Source organism: Myxocyprinus asiaticus, chromosome 28 (genome assembly GCF_019703515.2).
Source record: "Myxocyprinus asiaticus isolate MX2 ecotype Aquarium Trade chromosome 28, UBuf_Myxa_2, whole genome shotgun sequence".
In the NCBI taxonomy this organism is placed as follows: domain Eukaryota; kingdom Metazoa; phylum Chordata; class Actinopteri; order Cypriniformes; family Catostomidae; genus Myxocyprinus; species Myxocyprinus asiaticus.
Genome location: NC_059371.1, coordinates 45,262,559 through 45,287,558, shown reverse-complemented (window position 1 = coordinate 45,287,558; position 25,000 = coordinate 45,262,559). Strand labels below are relative to the sequence as shown.

General features: G+C 38.6%; 3 protein-coding genes across 9 annotated transcripts in view; 1 reads left to right on the top strand and 2 right to left on the bottom strand.

The window, feature by feature from the left end:
• LOC127419346 (transcription factor HES-1-B) overlaps window positions 1-2,503 on the top strand; it is a 3,012-nt gene extending 509 nt beyond the window's left edge. Inside the window, exons 2-4 of the mRNA XM_051660704.1 lie at window positions 127-222; window positions 323-407; window positions 1,741-2,503. Coding sequence (XP_051516664.1) covers window positions 127-222; window positions 323-407; window positions 1,741-1,913 — 354 coding nt within the window. The 3' untranslated portion in view covers window positions 1,914-2,503. The remainder of the gene's footprint in view (window positions 1-126; window positions 223-322; window positions 408-1,740) is intronic.
• Window positions 2,504-3,418: 915 nt separating this feature from the next.
• LOC127419335 (growth hormone secretagogue receptor type 1-like) lies at window positions 3,419-17,922 on the bottom strand. The gene is made up of 4 exons (XM_051660688.1): window positions 17,374-17,922; window positions 15,588-16,073; window positions 9,046-9,502; window positions 3,419-6,894 (listed from the first exon to the last, which is right to left on the bottom strand). The coding sequence occupies exons 2-4, from the start codon at window positions 15,879-15,881 to the stop codon at window positions 6,596-6,598; spliced, it is 1,050 nt and encodes a 349-aa protein (XP_051516648.1). The 5' UTR covers window positions 15,882-16,073; window positions 17,374-17,922; the 3' UTR covers window positions 3,419-6,595.
• A 203-nt stretch (window positions 17,923-18,125) lies between these two features.
• Window positions 18,126-24,205, bottom strand: ppp1r35 (protein phosphatase 1, regulatory subunit 35). Of its 7 annotated transcripts, XM_051660697.1 has the most exons (8): window positions 24,156-24,198; window positions 24,032-24,068; window positions 23,550-23,595; window positions 21,059-21,199; window positions 20,310-20,436; window positions 19,552-19,770; window positions 19,256-19,389; window positions 18,126-18,442 (listed from the first exon to the last, which is right to left on the bottom strand). In XM_051660697.1, exons 4-8 carry the CDS (start codon window positions 21,197-21,199, stop codon window positions 18,263-18,265), a joined length of 801 nt encoding a protein of 266 aa, XP_051516657.1. In that variant the 5' UTR covers window positions 23,550-23,595; window positions 24,032-24,068; window positions 24,156-24,198; the 3' UTR covers window positions 18,126-18,262. The 7 variants fall into 7 exon arrangements, with proteins under 7 accessions (XP_051516657.1, XP_051516655.1, XP_051516656.1 ...); XM_051660695.1 differs by lacking the exon at window positions 24,032-24,068 and having other exon boundaries at window positions 23,502-23,595; window positions 24,156-24,203; XM_051660696.1 differs by lacking the exon at window positions 24,032-24,068 and having other exon boundaries at window positions 24,156-24,203.
• Between the last annotated feature and the right edge of the window lie 795 nt (window positions 24,206-25,000).

Genomic DNA, 25,000 nt, shown 5'->3' with positions numbered 1-25,000 from the left:
ATTAAGTAATAAGTAATGTGATTACTTTTCAGACAGAGTAATTAGTACAGTAATCTAATTACACTGTAGAAGATGTAATTAGTAGTTACTTTTTTAGAGTAACTTACCCAGCACTGTTTACCTCAGATCTCGAAACCGCTGATGGAGCGAAGGAGGCGCGCGCGCATCAACGCGTGCATCGGCGAACTGCGCGCGCTTTTGATCCAAGCCCACGTGACCACGGTGAGTACGTGCGCAAATCTGAACCATAAAGATTTTATTTTATTTCAGATTTTTATCTCATTATCAATCATCCAAACCCACAACTGTTTGTGTTTATCAGAGCTGTCAATCTTCTAAACTGGAAAAGGCGGAAATCCTCGAGTTCACTGTGCGACACCTGCGCGCGCTACACCGCCGTTATACAGGTAAAAAACAATAACAACAGATGATTCGAATCTTCACACAAAGAACACTTCTCAAGTAGCAGCTTAAAGTATATATACACAGTGTTGGGTAAGTTACTCTAAAAAAGTAATTAATTACTAACTACTAATTACATCTTCTACAGTGTAATTAGATTACTAATTACTCTGTCTGAAAAGTAATCGCATTACTTAATTACTTTCTAAAACCTGATCAACCTCGACCAGATAAACAATATAATGATAGACATGAAACATTTTAATTATAAATCATATAAAATCACATAAATTATTCATGAACTGGCCAAAGAAATAAAAGGGGCGGCGTTAAATTAAAAAAGCATACATTTTGAACGCAATTACATCAGAAGTAACTGTAATTAAATTACTGAAAAAGTAAGAGTAATCCCTTACTTTACTTTTTTAATGAAAAGTAATTTAATTACAGTAATTAAATACTTAGTAATGCATTACACCCAACACTGTGTGTGTGTGTATATATATATATATATATATATATATATATAAATGAAAAGTAACATTTATGTAGTGCAGAACGGGGCAAGTTGTCACAGGATCTACACTGAAAAAAACATTTGGCTTATTTTTTAAAATTTACGCATTTCAATTCCATCACAAAATTCAATTATTAAAACCTAAAATGTTTTTTTGATGTTATTTTGTAAAAGATTACCCAACTCAAACTGATGGATTTTATTCCTGAAATTGAAATGCGTGAATGTTTAATATATATATATATATATAGGTGTTCCAGTGGTATGGTGTACATATAGGGGCAATAGTTTTAGGGGCAACTCATTTAAATACTTTTGAGACAGCAAGATGCTTTGAGTAAAAATTTAAGATGCTTTTTCCTAAATAACTACTACAGAAAAGGGTGCACGATTTCCTCTTAATTTCAGCCACATTTGGCTTCAGAACATCTCAAATATTCTAAAAACAAATGATGTGATTGGATCAGTCAATGTGAGTCCACTTTGAACATTCTTCATAACAAATCTATTCTCCTCACTCAAGAAGAGTTTCATGAATTCTGTGCCTCATTATTGTTTTTACTGTTTAAGTAAATTCTGCTTCCAACTTGTGTTAAATGATCAGTACGTTTCTCCTGGGCTATTAGTATTACAGTGGAAATGTAGTCAAGGCTTGACTCTCAAAACCTACCTTGAAAAATATTAACTTAGGCTTCCAAGTGTGACAACTAGCCCCGGGCCGCCCTTTACGAAGCAGCAGCAATACAATGAGAATGTGTTAAATAAATAAATCATAGAATCGAATGTTATGAAAACTGTCTATTTTGTTTTCTATTTTAAAGTGTCAGATGAGTGGAGTCGGTTCTGTGCGGGATACGTGGCGTGTGTGCGGGAGATCACGTGCTTCTTCAGAACCGCAGACCCGTTACAGGACCGTCATCACCCGGACACATCATCACAGAACCGGGTCGGGACCCTCACACACTGCACACGTGTCTGGAGACCCTGGAGCTGAAACCCGCTCATGTCACGGTTTCTTCCTGTAGTCTATTATTCGAGCACTTCAGTAATAACCAGTGGCGTAGCCAAGGGTGGGCCGGAGTGGGCCTGGGCCCATCCAGAATATTAGAGATTATTCTTTGACTTCAAATATATATTTATAAAATAGTTTAAAAAAATGCATAAATTCGGGGGCCTGGGTATCTCAGCGAGTATTGACGCTGACTATCACACCTGGAGTTGCGAGTTTGAATCCCAGGGTGTGCTGAGTGACTCCAGCCAGGTCTCCTAAGCAACCAAATTGGCCCGGTTGCTAGGGAGGGTAGAGTCACATGGGGTAACCTCCTTGTGGTCACTATAATGTGGTTCTCGCTCTCGGTGGGGCGAGTGGTGAGTTGTGCATGGATGCTGCGGAGAATAGCATTAAGCCTCCACACGTACTACGTCTCCGTGGTAACGTGCTCAACAAGTCACGTGATAAGATGCGCGGATTGACGGTCTCAGACGCGGAGGCAACTGAGATTCGTCCTCCGCCACCCGGATTGAGGCGAGTCATTACGCCACCACGAGGACTTAGAGCGCGTTGGGAATTGGGCATTCCAGATTGGGGAGAAAAGGGGCAGGAAAGAAATGTTTGAATGTGGCGCTTCTCTTTTTATAAGGAAAATTTGGTAAAAACAAAGTTGGGCGAAAACTCGGCTCATCCATTTTTTATTGAGGCCCACTCGAATGTAATTTCCTGGCTATGCCCTTGGTAATAACACATGTAAATAAAATTACTTTTTTTTCTATTTTCTGTGTCTGGTAAACTGGATTTCCCTTTCAACGTGACAAAAAGGCCCAAAAAGTGTTTTAAAAATATTATTAATAATAATAAAAAACATTATTTATAAATAAATTAAAAACGTATAATTTTTTTTATTTTTTATAAATAAAAAAAAATTAAAGTGAGTAAATTTAACAAACAATTCAGGTAATACAGTAACTTTTACTTACAAATCTAATTTAAATGAACATTTTATTTAAACATTTCACAATTGGAACTTTTCTTAAGCGTTTAAACATGTACCACATGACATACGGAGGCCTTCTGCATGGAAGCATGATGTATGATATATAATCTACACATTATCTTGCATTAGAATCAAGATACAGACCTGAACACGTGATGCACAAAACACGATGATGGTGACAATCTAAAGCTATTTTTTACTGTCATGAACGGACAATTTAAAAAAAAAACTCTTTTCTTCCCAATGTTGGAATGCCCAATTCCCACTACTTAGTAGGTCCTCGTGGTGGTGCGGTTACTCACCTCAATCCGGGTGGCGGAGGACAAGTCTCAGTTGCCTCCGCTTCTGAGACCGTCAATCCGTGCATCTTATCACGTGACTCGTTGTGCATGACACCGCGGAGACTCACAGCATGTGGAGGCTCATGCTACTCTCCACGATCCACACACAACTTATCACACGCCCCATTGAGAGCGAGAACCACTAATCACGACCACGAGGAGGTTACCCCATGTGACTCTACCCTCCCTAGCAACCGGGCCAATTTGGTTGCTTAGGAGACCTGGCTGGAGTCACATAATAATCCTAAATAATATTTACTTATTAGTTAGAGCATTCCTATTTACATGATTGAATGAAGTACAAGTTCACGCTGAAACTAACTGATTCAAATGTAGAAAGTGCTATATTTACTTCACCATAAAATCATTTGTTCAGTGCTGTCAATAACACACGGCTAACACTAGTAAACTATAATAATGGATCAGCGGCAATAAACACATTTTCTTTTTGAAAAAGTAATTTAATTTCCACAGTTTCTGCATTGGCAACTGTTCAGAAAGATAAAAGTAACATTTCCTTCGGGTCTTCAACAGCTGATTTTAATGACATGTCAGTATTTTATGTTCTATTACTGTTACATTAATTACAACCTCTAAAAACGGAACATGAGTAACACTTTTCTATGCATTTCAAATAATAACAAATATGCATCATGTGTTCATATAACCACATTAGTTTCGATAGTACTAATAAAATAGTCTTCGCCACAGGAACATATGCAGAGGACATTACTGACCATTAAACTTAAAATACAGCAAATAAAACGACCGTCAGCCAATCAGCTCTGCAGGTCTGAGAATCCTTGAATGTGATTGGTTGACACTTGCAGCATCTCAATATTCAGGTTATTTTTAATAGCTGAGCAACACTGCATACTGCTGACAAATAGAAAACATTTACCTGACATTCAAATGTACTTGTGCATCCATATCATATACTTCAGTCATGGATGTGCATTACACATCAGACTGACACGGAGACTGTCGGCTCCTCGTCATGCAGCTGTAAGCACCAGAATCTTCACCCCTCACTGGAGTATTGCGTTCATAAAACACATGGCAGTGTCATAAAGATCCATTTTTATTCAATAATCCTTGACTTAAGCCCCATCAAACGCAATAAATTCAGGTTAACACACACATAAAGAAACATTAAATATATATATAGTGCTGCTAAAAGGCTCAACGATGCTCTTTGTTCCATTCGTAGAGATTTTGTGGTTCATCAGAAGCCTGAGTCACATTGACATTTCCTTCTTTACACGAGTGTTTCGTAGTCCAGAGATGGGTCACTTCTGTTCAAATGAATGGGAGAAATTGGAACGCCCAATGGCAGCCAACGGATATATCGACAGGAAGTCCCGCCTTACAGAGAGCCAATCACCTTTTAGATACAGACATCGCCTGTCAATCAACTCGAGAACACGCATGTGCATTAGCTATGCAAGCTGGGAAAATGGCATTTTTTTTAGTGTAATCCGAGGTAAAGAAGCTCAAAACTTATAAAACCAGTTTTGAGATTTCGGCGTTCCCCATTCAAGTAGACAGGAGCTCCACTGGCATGACTGGAGATAGCGTCCCGAGAGCGTTTCAAAGATGGCCGACGGTGTACTTGCTAGAACGTCTTTGGTCCGTCACAACTCTGTGTTTGGAATGGCATACTACCGTACTATTACTATTTCTCCCATACACGCGAACGCTTGGTTAACGCATCGCAAGTGCACAGTCCTGTCGAACTTACGTAGCCGTAACAAAGCAGGTGCTAGAGTAACCTTAAAATGTTTACGCCATCAAACCGAATCCGCTATTATTAAGCTACCTATCAACATTTTAATTTCGAATATTTTACTAATGCCGCGTGCTAACCAATGTGATAATTTGTCTGCATACAGAACACGCAACGACTAACGGACATGACACAATCGTAGCCAATCCGAGCGTAGTTGATGATTAATGTACAGCTATGTGGAGCGTAAATGTAGTTTAATTGGATTTCACGACAGGTGAGGTTAACGAGTGCAACCGTTGTTAATCTCGTCAACGAAATTACTGACGTACTATAGATGTTCGTTGACAAAGGTTTTTTGATTTTCTCAATGATAACGAAGACGAGATATAAATAACGCATAATGACGATACTCAAATAGTTTTAATTAAAAACTTATTGTTAACAAAAATATGACTTGAAAATATATTGCAAGATTTTACAAATGCGCGAACACTTTTTTAAATCAAGAAAAATCGAGATTTTTTTTTTTTTCAAATTATTTATTTTTACATTTTTAAATTTTATTATTATTATTTTTTTCTCCCCAATTTGGAATGCCCAATTCCCAATGTGCTCTAAGTCCTCGTGGTGGTGTAGTGATTCGCCTCAATCCGGGTGGTGGAGGACGAATCTCAGTTGCCTCCACGTCTGAGACCGTCAATCCGCGCATCTTAACACGTGACTTGTTGAGCGCGTTACCATGGAGACGTAGCGTGTTGAGGCTTCACGCTATTCTCTGCGGCATCCACACACAACTCAGCACACGCCCCACCGAGAGCGAGAACCACATTATAGCGACCACGAGGAGGTTACCCCATGTGACTCTACCCTCCCTAGCAACCGGGCCTATTTGGTTGCTTAGGAGACCTGGCTGGAGTCACACAGCACGCCCTGGATTCAAACTCGCGACTCAAACGGTTTTAATTATAAACACTGTTAACAAAAATATGACAAGATATTAAGTCAAGAAAAATCTAGAAAAAAGTTGTCATTTTGCACAACTTATTACTTATTTAAATTACAATTAATTGTAATAAAAATGTAATACAATTTTAAATAATAAAAAAAAAAGGCATTTTTGTCAACAAAGTATATACCGTTTTAGTCAGAGATAAATATATTAAAATTAATGAATATGACATGACGAAATATTAAAGGACATTTTTAGCCAAAAACAAAAAAACAGACTAAAATAAAAAAAATAAGGTTAAAATGAATACTGAGAGGGGCATTGGAGAAACAGAAAGCATGCCATCGTCGCTTGTTGAAGATGTTTAGGGCAAAAAAACTGAATAGATAACTTGTCCCTTCTTTGTGTCGTGGCTAGTTAGGACTCGTTTTAAATTTAACTCATCTCATCAACTGCTTTACTATGACAGTAGTTAGCCTGAAAGAAGAACTGACTGTAAAAGCAAACAGTTCCTGGGATAGCGCACCTTGCGGCAATGCATACTTGCATTATGCACTCCAATTAATTTCCAAACGCAACATTGCGTGAAATGCAGCCCGCGTAACCAAGCGTCTGCATTCCTGTACTTGCGTTGAGTATGTTTCGTGTCTAACACACACACGCGGATCAGAAGTGTGAGCTGGAGTGAGAGGCGGTGAGCGGGGAGGTGTGGGCCCTGTGGTGCAGCTCGTCCGTGGTTTTCGCCGTTAGCCGCAGCATGGCGAGGACATTGGCGCGATAGCGAGCGGACATGATGTTATACAGTAGAGGATTCACAGCAGCACTGACGTAAAACAGCACTAAAGACACCAGATTAAAATACTGATTTATGTAATACAGCTTATCGCTGGAGTCCGACATGGAAAACAGCGTCCGACTCACATGGAACGGCAGCCAACACAAGACGAACACCAGCACGATTACCACTGCAAAGAGAGAGAGAGAAAGTAGGAGAAAAACGATTCAAAATTGTGTTTAATGAGAGAGTTCAGACAAATAAACAAACCCTCATGTCGTTCCCAACCCGTATAGGGTACTAGACTTCAGGGTGTGATGGACTAAGATGCATTTGCACCAAATTAGAAATGGTGAAGAATATGCCATCAAAAGAGACAAAAAGTACCAGTGAACTATAAACTAGCAGTCCAAACACTCGTTTTATTAATCAGTATTTGTGTCTTATTTTCCAGTAAAAATCTAAATATCATTAAAACAAGATTCATCCCATATAAAGTCTTGTGTACAGAGAAATCGAAGAACATTTCGTGAAGATTATATTTCACTATATTCCAAGTCTAAGGCTTTAGTGTGAGGAACAGTGTTGGGTTACTCAAAGAAAGTCATTTACCAAAATTGTAATCAGATTATTTTTCTGATTACTTCATTACAAAAAAGTAATCATATTAATGATTACTTTTAGTTACTTTTTCGTCCGAAGTTTATTTTTCCGAAGTCATTCACTTGTTTCTCCCTTTTTATATTAAAGGGCTCGTTATATTTCCTGTAATATTCTACACTCAACAAAAAAAAATAAAAAATTGCATATTTACGCATTTCGATTTCATAACAAAATTTCATCCAACTGAATTTTTTTAAATAAAATTAAATATAATTTGATCAAAGATTACTCAATTCAATTTGATGGAATTTTGCTATGAAATTAAAGTGTGTAAATTGAAATTTTTTTAGTTTAGTTATATTTCTATTATTTTAGAAATATTTGTAATCCAAGTAAAGTACTGAATGTCAGAAACGGCAATCTGATTTCAAGAATTGAAAACGTAATGCGCTACACTACTCACCCCCCCAAAGTAAATAGATTACTGTAACTAATTACTATTTAAACAAATTACACCCAACACTAGTTAGAAATAAGTCGTTACTCGTTGAAGATATTTCCCGTCACAAGAGCTTACAAATGTCGATGTTTGACGTCACTAACAACAAATGCTTTCGATTCTTGCATGCGTCATAATCAGAGTCTTTTTAACAAGTCAGTCCACTCTCGATCATCTCTGGAACGCTCTCGGGCAGATGTTTTTCTACGTAAACAAGCGGCATACATTGCAGCTCCTATCTACTTGAATGGGGAAATATCGAAATCTTAAAAATGGTAAAATATAGGGGCCTGCGTAACTCAGTGGTAAAATACGCTGGCTACCACCCCTGGAGTTCGCTAGTTCGCTAGTTCGATTCCCAGGGCGTGCTGAGTGACTCCAGCCAGGTCTCCTAAGCAACCAAAATTGGCCCGGTTGCTAGGGAGGGTAGAGTCACATGGGGTAACCTCCTCGTGGTCGCTATAATGTGGTTTGTTCTCGGTGGGGCGCATGGTGAATTGGGCGTGGTTGCCGTGGTGGATGGCGTGAAGCCTCCACACGCGCTATGTTTCCGTGGCAACGCGCTCAACAAGCCACGTGATAAGATGCGCGGGTTGACTGTCTCAGACGCGGAGGCAACTGGGATTCGTCCTCCGCCACCCGGACTGAGGCGAATCACTATGCGGCCACGAGGAGTTAGAGCGCATTGGGAGTTGGGCATTCCAAATTGGGAGAAAAAGGGGAAAAATCCCCCCCCCCCAAAAAAACAAAATGGTAAAATATGTACAACACTGGTATCACGTTAAATTCAGATCATAGCTAATGAGCATGCACGCTCTCGAGATGATTGACAGGATCACATGATTGATGTCTCTTTTACCTGTAAGGCGGGACTTCCTTTCTACATCTGTTGACCGTTGGGTGTTCCGATTTCTATTAGTTTGAAAACAAGTGACCCGTCTCTACTAAATAGTCTCTGGTCGTAACTAAACAGGGAGTGCTGGTTTGAAGGAGAATGAGACTCGAGAGCTGCGGTGGAGGGGAAGAATCCGGTCTGTTCCTCACACAAAGCTGTCACATGACTTCAGAAGAGTTGGAATATATGGAAAAGAGGAGCTGGTAAATTTCGTTTTTTGCATTCCACGGAACACTAACATCATACAAGTTTATAATGAGTAAATGATGTTGAATTTTTGCGTGAACTATTCCTTTAAGAACCCATCATCAAATGATGCCTCACATATGATTGTTTGTGCTCACCCATCATGCGGAGCGTCTGGCGGTGTGTTTTGTCGCGGTGCGTGTGCGAGCGCAGGTGCAGGCGGCGGGCGATCAGGCCGTAGAGGAGGGACAGAATGGTGAGTGGGCAAATGAAATAGAGGTTTGAGAGCCACAGCATGGCCTTCAGGAGACCGGACGTCTGAGCGTACTGCGTGCAGCGACATTCACTGGCTCCGCCCTCCAAACCCTCCACGCCCACTACTGCAAATACAGGCCCAGCGCTTAGCATTGCCACACCCCACAGCCCGCCGATCAGCACTCGGACACGCCTTCTAGTGACGAGCAAACGTGCACGGAGAGGAAAACATACGGCCAGATATCGCTCCGCCCCCAACGCGGTCATGTGCAGGATGGACGAGAAGGTGCAACATTCTCCTACGAACATCGACAGCTTGCACACGGCGTCGCCCAGCAACCATGGACGATACCGCCACAACTGCAAAGCACAAAAAACACAAACATTTATGGGAATAATTACAAATTGTTGTCCACGTTCGGCTAGTAATGCCTAGCACACACTACAAGACCCTCATTGTAAGCAGTATTGTGGAGCATTTAACTACAAGTAGAGACGCTACCTACTTAAACATTTTGCAGTAGCGGTTTTCGAGTAACGATCTACATTTCCCAAAGAGTAGCACTGTAGAGTCGCAACACGCTTCATTTGTAACATTGTATTGTAAACACATCAGTGGAGTCGAGGGAGTGATCAAACACACTCACCTGAACCGTTCTCTCTCTCATGTAGCGTTGGGAAAACTGAATCATTGAAGTGAATCGGTTCTTTCAGATAGTTAATGTGAATGAACCAGTTAAAACAAATGATTCACTGATTCACTTATACTCAGCACTGGAACGTCTGCTAAATTTAAGTGAATCATTGGTTTCGGACCGTTCATGTAGATGAAATGGTTCAAATAAATGACTCACTGATTCACTTATATTCAGCGTTGGAAAGTCTGGTAAATTTAAGTGAATCATTGGTTTCGGACCGTTCATGTAGATGAAATGGTTCAAATAAATGACTCACTGATTCACTGGAAAGTCTGCTAAATTTAAGTGAATCATTGGTTTCAGACAGTTCATGTAGATGAAATGGTTCAAATAAACAACTCACTGATTCACTTATATTCAGCGTTGGAAAGTCTGGTAAATTTAAGTGAATCATTGGTTTCGGACCGTTCATGTAGATGAAATGGTTCAAATAAATGACTCACTGATTCACTGGAAAGTCTACTAAATTTAACTGAATCATTGGTTTCAGACAGTTCATGTAGATGAAATGGTTCAAATAAACATCTCACTGATTCACTTATATTCAGCGTTGGAAAGTCTGCTAAATTTAAGTGAATCATTAGTTTCAAACAGTTCATGTAGATGAAATGGTTCAAATTAATGACTCACTGATTCACTTATATTCAGCATTGGAAAGTCTGCTAAATTTAAGTGAATCATTGGTTTCGGACCGTTCGTGTAGATGAAATGGTTCAAATAAATGACTCACTGATTCACTTATATTCAGCATTGGAAAGTCTGCTAAATTTAAGTGAATCATTGGTTTCGGACCGTTCATGTAGATGAAATGGTTCAAATAAACGACTCACTGATTCACTGTAAAGTCTGCTAAATTTAACTGAATCATTGGTTTCAGACAGTTCATGTAGATGAAATGGTTCAAATAAACATCTCACTGATTCACTTATATTCAGCGTTGGAAAGTCTGCTAAATTTAAGTGAATCATTAGTTTCAAACAGTTCATGTAGATGAAATGGTTCAAATAAATGACTCACTGATTCACTTATATTCAGCATTGGAAAGTCTGCTAAATTTAAGTGAATCATTGGTTTCGGACCGTTCGTGTAGATGAAATGGTTCAAATAAATGACTCACTGATTCACTTATATTCAGCATTGGAAAGTCTGCTAAATTTAAGTGAATCATTAGTTTCAGACAGTTCATGTAGATGAAATGGTTCAAATTAATGACTCACTGATTCACTTATATTCAGCGTTGGAAAGTCTGCTAAATTTAAGTGAATCATTAGTTTCAGACAGTTCATGTAGATGAAATGGTTCAAATAAATGACTCACTGATTCACTTATATTTTAGTGTTGGAAAGTCTGCTAAATTTAAGTGAATCATTGGTTTCGGACCGTTCATGTAGATGAAATGGTTCAAATAAACGACTCACTGATTCACTGTAAAGTCTGCTAAATTTAACTGAATCATTGGTTTCAGACAGTTCATGTAGATGAAATGGTTCAAATAAACATCTCACTGATTCACTTATATTCAGCGTTGGAAAGTCTGCTAAATTTAAGTGAATCATTAGTTTCAGACAGTTCATGTAGATGAAATGGTTCAAATAAATGACTCACTGATTCACTTATATTTTAGTGTTGGAAAGTCTGCTAAATTTAAGTGAATCATTGGTTTCGGACCGTTCATGTAGATGAAATGGTTCAAATAAACGACTCACTGATTCACTTGTATTCAGCGTTGGAAAGTCTGCTAAATTTAAGTGAATCATTAGTTTCAGACAGTTAATGTGAATGAACCAGTTAAAACAAATGATTCACTGATTCACTTATATTTAGTGTTAGTAAATCCAAATCATTTAAGTGAATCATTGGTTTCTGAGAGTTCATGTAAATTAACCAGTTAAAACAAACAACTCACTGATTCACTTATATTCAGCGTTGGAATGTCCGCTAAATTTAAGTGAATGATTTGTTTTGGACAGTTCAAGTAAATTAACCATTTAAAATAAACGATTCACTGATTCACTTATATTTAGTTTTGGAAAGTTTGATCAATTTAAGTGAATCGGTTCTTGCGGACAGTTCATGTAAATGAACCGGTTGAAATAAATGATTCACTGATTCACTTATATTTAGCGTTGGGAAGTCCAAATCATTTAAGTGAATCATTTGTTTTGGACAGTTCAAGTAAATGAACCATTTAAAATAAACGATTCACTGATTCACTTATATTTAATTTTGGAAAGTTTGATTAATTTAAGTGAATCAGTTCTTTCAGACAGTTAATGTAAATGAATCGGTTAAAATAAATGATTCACTGATTCACTTATATTAAGCATTGGAAAGTCTGCTAAATTTGTATTTTATTTAAAAAAAAAAATTCTCCCCAATTTGGAATGCCCAATTCCCAGTGCGTTTTTAAGTCCTCGTGGTGGCAGAGTGACTCGCCTCAATCCGGGTGGCGGAGGATGAATCTCAGTTGCCTCCGCGTCTGAGACCGTCAATCCGCACATCTTATCACGTGACTTGTTGAGCGCGTTACTGTGGAGACATAGTGCGTGTGGAGGCTTCACGCTATTCTCCGCAGCATCCACGCACAACTCACCACACGCCCCACTGAGAGCGAGAACCACATTATAGCGACCACGAGGAGGTTACCCCATGTGACTCTACCCTCCCTAGCAACCGAGCCGATTTGGTTGCTCAGGAGACCTGGCTGGAGTCACTCAGCACGCCCTGGATTCAAACTAGCGAACTCCAGGTGTGATAGTCAGTGTCAATACTCGCTGAGATACCCAGACCCCCAAAAGGCTGCTAAATTTAAGTGAATCAGTTCTTTCGCACAGTTAATGTAAATGAACCAGTTAAAATAAACGATTCACTGATTCACTTATATGTAGTGTTGGAAAGACTCATTAATTTAAGTGAATCAGTTCTTTCACACAGTTAATGTAAATGAACTGGTTAAATTAAATGATTCACTGATTCACTTATATTTAGCACTGGGAAGTCCAAATAATTTAAGTGAATCATTTGTTTTGGACAGTTCAAGTAAATGAACCATTTAAAATAAACGTTTCACTGACTCATTAATGTAAGTGAATCAGTTCTTTCAGACAGTTCATGTAAATGAACCGGTTAAAATAAATGATTCACTGATTCACTTATATGTAGTGTTGGAAAGACTCATTAATTTAAGTGAATCAGTTCTTTCGCACAGTTAATGTAAATGAACCGGTTAAAATAAATGATTCACTGATTCACTTATATTTAGCGTTGGGAAGTCCAAATAATTTATGTGAATCATTTGTTTTGGACAGTTCAAGTAAATGAACCATTTAAAATAAACGTTTCACTGACTCATTAATGTAAGTGAATCAGTTCTTTCAGACAGTTCATGTAAATGAACCGGTTAAAATAAATGATTCACTTATATGTAGTGTTGGAAAGACTCATTAATTTAAGTGAATCAGTTTTTTTGCACAGTTAATGTAAATGAACCAGTTAAAATAAACAATTTACTGATTCACTTATATGTAGTGTTGGAAAGACTCATTAATTTAAGTGAATCAGTTCTTTCGCACAGTTAATGTAAATGAACCGGTTAAAATAAATGATTCACTTATATGTAGTGTTGGAAAGACTCATTAATTTAAGTGAATCAGTTCTTTCGCACAGTTAATCTAAATGAACCTGTTAAAATAAATGATTCACTGATTCACTTATGTAGTGTTGGAAAGACTCATTAATTTAAGTGAATCAGTTTTTTCGCACAGTTAATCTAAATGAACCAGTTAAAATAAATGATTCACTGATTCACTTATATGTAGTGTTGGAAAGACTCATTCATTTAAGTGAATCAGTTTTTTCGCACAGTTAATCTAAATGAACCAGTTAAAATAAATGATTCACTGATTCACTTATATGTAGTGTTGGAAAGACTCATTAATTTAAGTGAATCAGTTCTTTCGCACAGTTAATGTAAATTAACCAGTTAAAATAAACGATTCACTGATTCACTTATATTTAGTGTTAGTAAATCCAAATCATTTAAGTGAATCATTGGTTTTCTGAGAGTTCATGTAAATGAACCAGTTAAAACAAACAACTCACTGATTCACTTATATTCAGTGTTGGAATGTCCGCTAAATTTAAGTGAATCATTTGTTTTGGACAGTTCAAGTAAATTTACCATTTAAAATAAACGATTCACCGATTCACTTATATTCCGTTTTGGAAAGTTTGATCAATTTAAGTGAATCGGTTCTTTCGGACAGTTCATGTAAATGAACCAGTTGAAATAAATGATTCACTGATTCACTTATATTTAGCGTTGGGAAGTCCAAATCATTTAAGTGAATCATTTGTTTTGGACAGTTCAAGTAAATGAACCATTTAAAATAAACGGTTCACTGATTCACTTATATTTAGTATTGGAAAGTTTGATTAATTTAAGTGAATCAGTTCTTCATTTATTTTATAAGTGAATCAGTGAATCATTTATTTTAACCGGTTCATTTACATTAACTGTGCGAAAGAACTGATTCACTTAAATTAATGAGTCTTTCCAACACTACATAAGTGAATCAGTGAAACGCGCAACAAGTCACATGATAAGATGCACGGATTGACGGTCTCAGACGTGGAGGCAACTGAGATTCGTCCTCCGCCACCTGGACTGAGGCGAGTCACTACGCCACCACGAGGACTTAAAAACGCACTGGGAATTGGGCATTCCAAATTGGGGAGAAAAAAAAAATTAAAATAAAATACAAATTTAGCAGACTTTCCAATGCTGTTCTTTCAGACAGTTAATGTAAATGAACCGGTAAAAATAAATGATTCACTGATTCACTTATATGTAGTGTTGGAAAGACTCATTAATTTAAGTGAATCAGTTCTTTCGCACAGTTAATGTAAATGAACCGGTTAAAATAAATGATTCACTGATTCACTTATATTTAGCGTTGGGAAGTCCAAATAATTTAAGTGAATCATTTGTTTTGGACAGTTCAAGTAAATGAACCATTTAAAATAAATGATTCACTGACTCACTTATATTTAGCACTGGGAATTCCGATTCATTTAAGTGAATCAGTTCTTTCAGACGGTTCCAGCAAATGAACTAGTTCACATAAGTGATTCACTGATTCAGTTATATAAAATAGAGTTTTTAACCACTGCGAAAATGAACCATGGTTTTACTATAGTAATTTTGTAGTAAGCATGGTTATTGTGGTGTTTACTGCTGTGGTTTTACTGCAAACACCATAGTTAAACTACTGTATGGTTACTGTAGTAAAAACAGAGTTAATTTTTGTCTGGAAATATCACAATAATTAAACATGTATTCATCAGGTGATATTATTAAATTCTACAATCAGAACTAGTTTTAGTTATGAGCAGCTTCACTGCAAAAGAATCATTTCTAACTGGGTGTTCTTAAAACAAGATCAATTTACATAAGCAACATGACAGATTTCTGTTGCAACAAACAACAACCAATCTGATTGGTCCATTCTTTTAAAATTGACAATGATGTCTTAAAAATGTGGCGCTCATGACATGAGACACTGAAAAACAGTGATGCGCTGAAGTGGCAACAGACGTCCGTCTAGTGAATGTGTGCACAGAAAAACAATAAAAAAGTATCGCAGACAGAACACAAGAATGCATCCTGTGTTTTTAAAAGCTTTTGTCTTGTAGTGCGCTTGGCCTATACTGTATGTGCATGGAGGTCAAACACAGTGCAGGAATACCTTATACAGATCCAGAGGCATCAGCAGCAGAATGAGCACGTCAGATACCGCCATGCTGCTCAGATACTGGTAGGTGGTGCTTCTCATTTGTGGGCGGAGCCACACCACCACAATGGTTAGCGTGTTTCCCAGCAGGCCGAGCAGCAGCAATGGAACGCACAGCGTCGTAACAACCACAAGCTCGGTGACGTTGAAGAGCGACTGAGGTCCCCATTCCTCCCGGTACGATCCGTTTCCACAGTTCACACACCAACCGGATCCGAAACCGGATCCAGAACCTTCCAACACGTCCATGTCACTCAACACAGCTGCGGTGTCTTCATCATCTTCACTGTGCTCTTCAGTTGAGTGCAGCGTGTCACTCTCTCAGGGGTTGTGGTGAAACTCTCAAGGTGATTATTGGATCTGTGGTTGAGGACAAACTCTCTCTCTCTCTCTCTGACTGTGTGTCCCCCTGTGCCGCACACCCCTGGACATCAGCACCATCTCCGAAACCAGAGGAAGAGATCGAATTCACTTAATCACACACACACACACCCACACACTCTCTCTCTCACTCACACACTCTCTCTCTCTCACTCACACACACACACACACTCATACACACACACTCTCTCTCACTCACACACACACACACACTCATACACACACACTCTCTCTCACTCACACACACACACTCATACACACACACACTCTCTCTCACTCACACACACACACTCATACACACACACTCTCTCTCACTCACACACACACACTCATACACACTCACACTCTCTCTCACTCACACACTCACTCACTCTCACACAAACACACTCACTCTCACTCACACACTCACTCACTCACACACTCTCACACACACTCTCTCACTCTCACACGTTCTCTCATTTTCACTCACACACACACACTCACTCACACACACTCTCTCACACACACACACTCACTCACATACGCTCTCTCACACTCACTCACACACAGACACACTCAGTCAGTCACTCACTCACTCACACACACACACACTCACTCACAGACACACATTCACACTCTCTCTCTCTCACACACACTCTCTCTCTCTCTCTCACACACACATTCACAAACACTCACACACATTCACAAACACTCACACACACACAGACATTCACTCGCACACACTCTCTCAGACACACTCTCTCTCTCTCTCACACACACACAGACATTCACTCGCACACACTCTCTCAGACACACTCTCTCTCTCTCTCACACACACTCACAGACACTCTCTCTCTCTCACACACACTCTCTCTCTCTCTCTCACACACACATTCACAAACACTCACAAACACTCACACACACACAGACATTCACTCGCACACACTCTCTCTCTCACACACACTCACACAGACACACACACTCACAGACACTCTCTCACTCTCTCACACACACTCACAGACACACACTCACAGACACACTCTCTCTCTCTCTCACACACACTCACAGACACTCTCTCTCTCTCACACACACTCACAGACACACTCTCTCTCTCTCACACACACTCACAGACACACTCTCTCTCTCTCACACACACACTCACAGACACTCTCTCTCTCTCACACACACACTCTCTCTCTCACACACACTCACAGACACACACACTCACAGACACTCTCTCTCTCACACACACACTCTCTCTCTCACACACACTCACAGACACTCTCTCTCTCTCACACACACTCACAGACACTCTCTCTCTCTCTCACTCACACACATTCAGATTAAAATTATTTTCATGGCAGTTTTAGACATTACTCACTTTAACCCTCTTCCCAGCGAGTTGCCTCCTGTAATGTGTAAAATCTCATTAATGTAATGATAAAAAAGGTCAACTGTTTAATTGTGAAGTACATTTGTACAACACGGTCGGAGTGAGAGATATTAGCAAAAAAACATTTTTATTGCATTCATTTTTGGTTATATTTATTAAACAAGTAAAATAAATTTTTTTCTTATATTATATATTTACATATTCCTGAAATGTTTGCTCAGTTACAATGTATATCATGATATGCACATTATTATGAAAAGAGATTCAAAAAAAGCCATTTTAAAACTTCATGTATATTTACCATTATATATACATAATATTGACCATTCTGCATAACAGCGATAGTAACAATACTCAAACTTGTTTGAATTTTGTCTCTAATCGCGATAATGTGAAATGGTACAATTATCGATTTAACAGATTTAGTGATCACCCCTACAACATGGTAGCATTTCTTCTACTGAACTTAATAATAACTGTCACACTGTACTATGATATATATATATATATATATATATAGTATCATTGTAATAAGAATTTAGGGTGAAATGTCCTTAATTGCCATGAAGATAACGTAAGAATGCAAACAAGCTTATTGGTTCATTTTCTTATGTTAAATATATTTTCAGCTTTTATTTTGAGGTGAAATATAATCTGGACATTTCTTATCGAGACTCCCCCTGAATGTCTTTAAATGCTGAACAATATAAATTCCTTATTTGAGAAATCAGCTTGTGATGTCTGTTTTTCCTAAATGAACCACACTTGTTGATAGCGGTTTGTTTATTGATTGTTTTGATGACTGACCTGTTGAACAACACTATTATATTTCATCTTAAGTTAGAAAAACAACACAAAACACACACAACATGTACGTTCATGATTCCCAGAGTTTGTGCAGATGATGTAGGTGAAAGGTTGTGTGGGCGGGTCTTGGCACTGGCCGTGGGCGGGGTAAAGAGATGTGGTTGCCAGGCAACAGTGGAACCTCTCTGAGCAGTTTGTCAGGACTGTAGAACGGCAGTAAATCAGGGCCCTCTAGTGGCTGTGATGAGAACTACACAAACACAAACACTTTAGAATATTTATAAGCATGAACTATTACAAAATAAACTACTTTAACATGCTTTACAAAATGGAGCTTTAGCTCTAATATCTAATTTCATTTATTGATTAATAACAGCAGCAACATTTCAATCAAAGTGATCCTCATGACGAATATCAGTTTGATTGAAATGTTACTGCTGTTATTAATCAATAAATGGGAAAAATACCCAAGTGTGCAGATGAATCACTTCACTTGCATTTGAATGCTTTATGCTTTGATTCAGCAGCTGTTCAAGTGTTGGATGTGTGTGCACTTTCCCTCCTCTCTATAATGCTTTATCATGATTTTCTATATACGTGTATTTATTTATATATATATATATACACAGTTGAAGTCAGACGTTTACATACAAAACTCATTTTTTAACCACTCCACAGATTTCATATCAGCAAACTATTAAGTTTAATTAAGATTGGTGCATTTTCTCTTATTGCTTTTGCTGTTTTTTTTTACAAAAGCAACTCCTTTTTGAGCATTGTCTGTCCTGATTTTAAAGGAAAATATGCAGATTAATGCAGAACAGATAATCATAGTCAAATGCATTAAACGGAGCAAAAACAGAGAGTAATACGGGTTCAATGCATTATCAAAATATTTCAATAAAGAACATGCATGGGGTGGAGGACCTGCTGAGTAATAAATGACGTGCGTTTCAATTCTGCGAATATGGACTTGGCGTCAGCCTGACAATAAGCCACCAGAGGTTGAGAGTTTAAGTGGTTTATCGTTTTATCAAACACGTAATCAAAAGAAAACTCTGACCTTATTGGTCTGGGAGCTGGTGGGCGGGGCCAGTGCTGGCCTATCCTGCAGTGCCTGGCTGATGAGCTGATCGTGTGGTAGGCTGACGCTCACTAACGCCCGGTACAGATGCTGAGAGCGCGGGAAATTCAACCCTGTAAGAGAGTAAGACAGAGTGAGAATTAAAAGTGGTTCTGCTTCTCTTAAACCAATGTTTTCATTTTCTGTTTAAATCACCAGAGCGGTTTCTGAATGCATTAGAGCGTAAGACTGAACGTCATTTATTGGTTGTTTTTGATGTTGTTTTGACGTTTCACCCTCTGCTGCTTTGATGCTGATGTGGTTCTTTGTGAGGGTGGAGTTCTGGAGTTTCTCCTTCACAGCTTTCTCCGGATCAAACACCAACTCCTCCACTTCCCGAAGCTCCGCCCTCAGCGCCAGGGTCGTGTTCAGCTCCGCCCCCTCTGTCAGCTGTCCATCACACACCACTGAGTCTCCGCCCATCGCACGACCTCGCCCTTTATCTGATTCAGTCCCTCAATAACAAACACAACAAAACACATTAACGGACTAATTCATGACAGAACATGCACAAATGAATCATTTCAAGATGAACCAAAACAGTCAGACACGCCTGTCTCACAATGTTGTTAATACTTTAAGGTTAATGCATTTGGAATCATGAACTAATGACAAACAATTCGTTTACAGAATTTATAGATCTTGTCTAATTTAAAAATATACTGTTATTCACTGTTAGTTCACTGTTAATTCACTGTTAGTTCATAGTGCATTAACTTACAAATGACAAATGTATTAGTGCATGTAGAAAACGACATTAACCAAGATTAATAAATGAAATGTCATCATGTTGTTCCAAACACGTTTGACTTTCTTCTGAGGAACACAACAGGAGATATTCTCAGTCACCATTCACTTTCATTGTATAGAAAAAAGATGCAAAGACTGCCATTTTGCCTTTTGTGTTCCACAAAAGAAATACAGGTCATCCGGGTTTAGAATAACATAAGAGTAAATTATGAATAATTTTTGGATAAACTAATCCTTTTACTACCTTTTTTCTTTTTGTTTTGAGCTTTCCGGACTGTGGATTGATTATTGCTTGGTTCTGGAATCACCGTGGCGACCACCGGATCACACTCTGAGTGCCCGCTGCGCTGCGGACTCACATTAAAACGCACCTGAAACACACACACATAAATAAAAGTCACAAAAACACCCGTCACAGCAGTCCGGAAATCATACTTTAAGTCATTTGTAGAATGTTGCTGTCACTGTCTCAATGTTGCTGTAAAGCGCTGAAACACCAAAACATGGTGTACCAAACAAGTAATAATGAATATGACGTAATGATTAAAAGTTAGAAGAGTATTCTGGTTTATTTTCAACTTAATTGTCAATGTTAGTGGACTTGACGTGTCCCTCGGAGTGTTACTGTAAGTAAAGCAACAACGGATGGATTTTAAGAGAATTACTGTAAACACATTTCTAATACTTTTATTCATAAACTGTGGGATGAGTGTAAATTATTATTATATGTGGTAACTGACAGCATGTCAAAGTGTCAGTATGAAAATAACTCAAGAGTAAAATAACACACACACACACACACACACACACACACACACACACACACACACACACACACACACACACACATCCCTGAGAGTGTTTTGTGATGTAAACAGACTGTAATGAGAGCAGTGACACCTGGTGGAGAGACACAACTGAACTGACACAGTAAAACGGGTTTATTCGGATCGGTTCAAACACGTCTGAAGACAGATATACATGCTTTCAAACCTGTCGCTGGTGTCTGTCTGCAGGTCGTTCTGGTGTGAGAGTGACAGACAGGTCCAGATCAGGACAGTGAAGTTCTGTGGTCCGGACCGGAGCGACCCGGAGAGGCTCAGGAGCCGTCTGAACACGAGGTTCCCCTGACATCTGTCAATCAATCAATCAATCAATCAATCATAGATAGACAGACAGATACACAGTCAGAAACACAGACAGACAGATAGATTGACAGACACACACATAGAAAGACACACAGATAGAAAGACAGAGAGACAAACAGACACAGTCAGACACACAGACAGATTGGTAGACAAGCAAAGGGATAGACAGACAGAAAGACACAGACAGATTGGCAGACAGGCAAACAGATAGACAGACAGACACACAGACAGATTGACAGACAAATAGATAGATAGACAGATGGACAGACACACACAGACAGGTAGACACAGATGGATAGATAGATAGACAGACAGACTGACAGACAGACAGGCAAATGGACAGACAGACAGACAGACAGATAGACGGACATACACACACAGACAGACAGACAGACACAGTCAGACACACAGACAGATTGACAGACAGACAGACGGATAGACAGACAGGTACACAGTCAGACACACAATCAGATTGACAGACAAATAGACAGACAGATGGATAGATAGACAGACTGACAGACAGACAGACTGACAGACATACAATCAGACAGATTGACAGACAGATGGATAGATAGACAGACAGATAAACAGACAGACTGACAGACAGACAGGCAAATGGACAGACAGACAGACAGACAGACAGATAGATAGACGGACATACACACAGACAGACACACAGACAGATTGACAGACAGACAGACGGATAGACAGACAGGTACACAGTCAGACACACAATCAGACTGACAGACAGACAGGCAAACGGACAGACAGACAGATGGATAGATAGACAGTCAGACACACACAGACAGACAGACAGACAGACAGGCAAACGGACAGACAGACAGGCAAACAGACAGATGGTTAGACATACAGACGGTTAGACATACAGACAGATCGACAGACAAATAGACAGACAGATAAACAGACAGACTGACAGACAGACAGATAAACAGACAGACAGACAGGCAAATGGACAGACAGACAGACAGACAGACAGATAGACGGACATACACACAGACAGACAGACAGACACAGTCAGACACACAGACAGATTGACAGACAGACAGACGGATAGACAGACAGGTACACAGTCAGACACACAATCAGATTGACAGACAGACAGGCAAACGGATAGACAGACAGATACACAGTCAGACACACAGACAGATTGACAGACAGACAGGCAAACGGACAGACAGACAGATGGATAGATAGACAGTCAGACACACACAGACAGACAGGCAAACGGACAGACAGACAGACAGGCAAACAGACAGATGGTTAGATAGACATACAGACAGATCGACAGACAAATAGACAGACAGATGGATAGATAGACAGACTGACAGACAGATGGATAGATAGATAGATAGACAGACAGACAGATTGACAGAGAGACAGGCAAATGGATAGACAGACAGACACAGACAGATTGACAGACAGACAGGCAAACGGATAGATAGACAGACAGACGAATAGACAGACAGGTACACAGTCAGACACACAATCAGACTGACAGACAGACAGGCAAACGGATAGACAGACAGACACACAGTCAGACACAGACAGATCGACAGACAGACAGGCAAATGGACAGACAGACAGATGGATAGACAGACAGATACACAGTCAGACAGACAGGCAAACGGACAGACAGGCAAACAGACAGATGGTTAGATAGACATACTGACAGATCGACAGACAAATAGACAGACAGATGGATAGATAGACAGATTGACAGACAGACAGGCAGGCAAATGGACAGACAGACAGACATACAGTCAGACAGATTGACAGACATACAGTCAGACAGATTGACAGACAGACAGTTAGATAGACATACAGACAGATCGACAGACAAATAGACAGACAGATGGATAGATAGACAGATTGACAGACAGACAGGCAGGCAAATGGACAGACAGACAGACAGACATACAGTCAGACAGATTGACAGACAGGCAAACAGACAGATGGTTAGATAGACATACAGACAGATCGACAGACAAATAGATAGACAGACAGATGGATAGATAGACAGATTGACAGACAGACAGACATACAGTCAGACAGATTGACAGACAGATGGTTAGATAGACATACAGACAGATCGACAGACAAATAGACAGACAGATGGATGGATAGACAGATTGACAGACAGACAGGCAAATGGACAGACAGACAGACAGACATACATACAGTCAGACAGATTGACAGACAGACAGGCAAACGGCTAGACAGACACACAGACAGATTAAATGATGAATATGTATTGATTAACACTGAACTGTGATGTATCAGATGGTAGTCATATTATTCCATGTGAAATCACCCACATTTCAGAAACTTCCTCGCCTGAATTTTTTGATGTTAATACTTTTTCTGAAAATAAACATAAATGATGATGAAAGTCAACATATTAAATGTCATGGATCAATATTTACCGAGTAATCCATTATTTTTTAGACAGGACAATTATTTATCAAAAACAGAATTTGGAGCAGGACCTCTGGCTGAGTTGACACAAAATGACCCAGTTATTTTTAAGAATGGTACTGCTGTGGTTACCATGGTACTTTAATTTAAACATCTTTAATGAACATAAAAATAAAAAACTCTATTCAATTTCAGATGTCCAAATAACTGGAAACAACCCTTTAAAATAAGATCTTACATCTCTAGATTATGTTTATGTCTTTTTGCTAATCAAATATGACATAAATATAAATAAATCGTATAAATGAACAGATATTTTACTGAAACCAGTTTCCAACGAGTTTCAGAAACAACCGATTAAAAACAGACACTTATAATTTACCTTTCTTTTCAAACCGTCATCGATAACATAAGATTAGCTGTTATGCAAGAGAAACCATTTCGTAACGGTAAAATAAGAGAAAACATTCAGAAAACAAAAACATTACAATTGTTTTCAAACTCACTCTACACATGCCGCGCAGCAGCACTTCCGGTGGTGTCGTTGAGGCGCATGCGCAGATAGACAGACAGATAGGCTTCCAGGCGCATGCGCAGTGACTACTTCACGTTTCACAATTCACACAGAAATGAATCAAATATTACATTTACATACACAAAAGCATGTTAAAATACATACATAATAACATATATATGTATGTGTGTGTGTGTGTGTGTGTATTATTGTTATTTTTAAAGTAGAATTTTTTTCTTTTAATACATTTTATAATAATGTTATTAAATATAATACATTGTACATATTATCTTTCGAGGGTTCCACTGTTGTTCTCAGCTTGCTCACTGGTTGAACGGCACAATTTGCTGTAAAAAAAAAACTCTGTACAAATATTAGTATTCACATATATAATATAAACATTAATAATTCACAATATGATTTTTTTTTTTTTTTTTTTTATTGGGTAGAAACTAAACTAATATATATATATATATATATATATATATATATATATATATATATATATATATATATATATATATAAAAGTACTTTATTTTTCACATGACATTTTAATAATCTGTTTTGGCTTCAGTACAATGAACTATAAAAGCTAATTATTTAATATCAGAAAAAAATTGTCTTAAAGGGACAGTTCACCCAAAAATGAAACTTCACTCATCATTTACTCACCCTCATGCCATCCCAGATGTGTATGACTTTCTTTGTTCTGCAGAACACAAATGAAGATTTTTAGAAGAATATTTCATCTCTGTAGGTTCATACAATGCAAGTGAATGGTGACCACACTTTTGAAGCTCCAAAAAGCACATAAAGGCAGCATAAGAGTAATCCAT

Bases quoted from the DNA above. Each gene is read 5' to 3' on its own strand.
- LOC127419335 (XM_051660688.1), bottom strand. From the start codon at position 15,881: ATGGACGTGTTGGAAGGTTCTGGATCCGGTTTCGGATCCGGTTGGTGT. The intron at 9,503-15,587 runs GTATTCCTGCAC...TGTGCTTTGCAG, and splicing joins TGCCTCTGGATCTGTATAAG to TTGTGGCGGTATCGTCCATG. The intron at 6,895-9,045 runs GTGAGCACAAAC...CTCTCTTTGCAG, and splicing joins CCAGACGCTCCGCATGATGG to TGGTAATCGTGCTGGTGTTC.
- ppp1r35 (XM_051660692.1), bottom strand. The intron at 19,771-20,309 runs GTAGTAAAAGGA...TTTGTTATTGAG, and splicing joins TCAAAACAAAAAGAAAAAAG to GGACTGAATCAGATAAAGGG. The intron at 18,443-19,255 runs GTCAGAGTTTTC...GTGTTTGTGTAG, and splicing joins CCAGCTCCCAGACCAATAAG to TTCTCATCACAGCCACTAGA.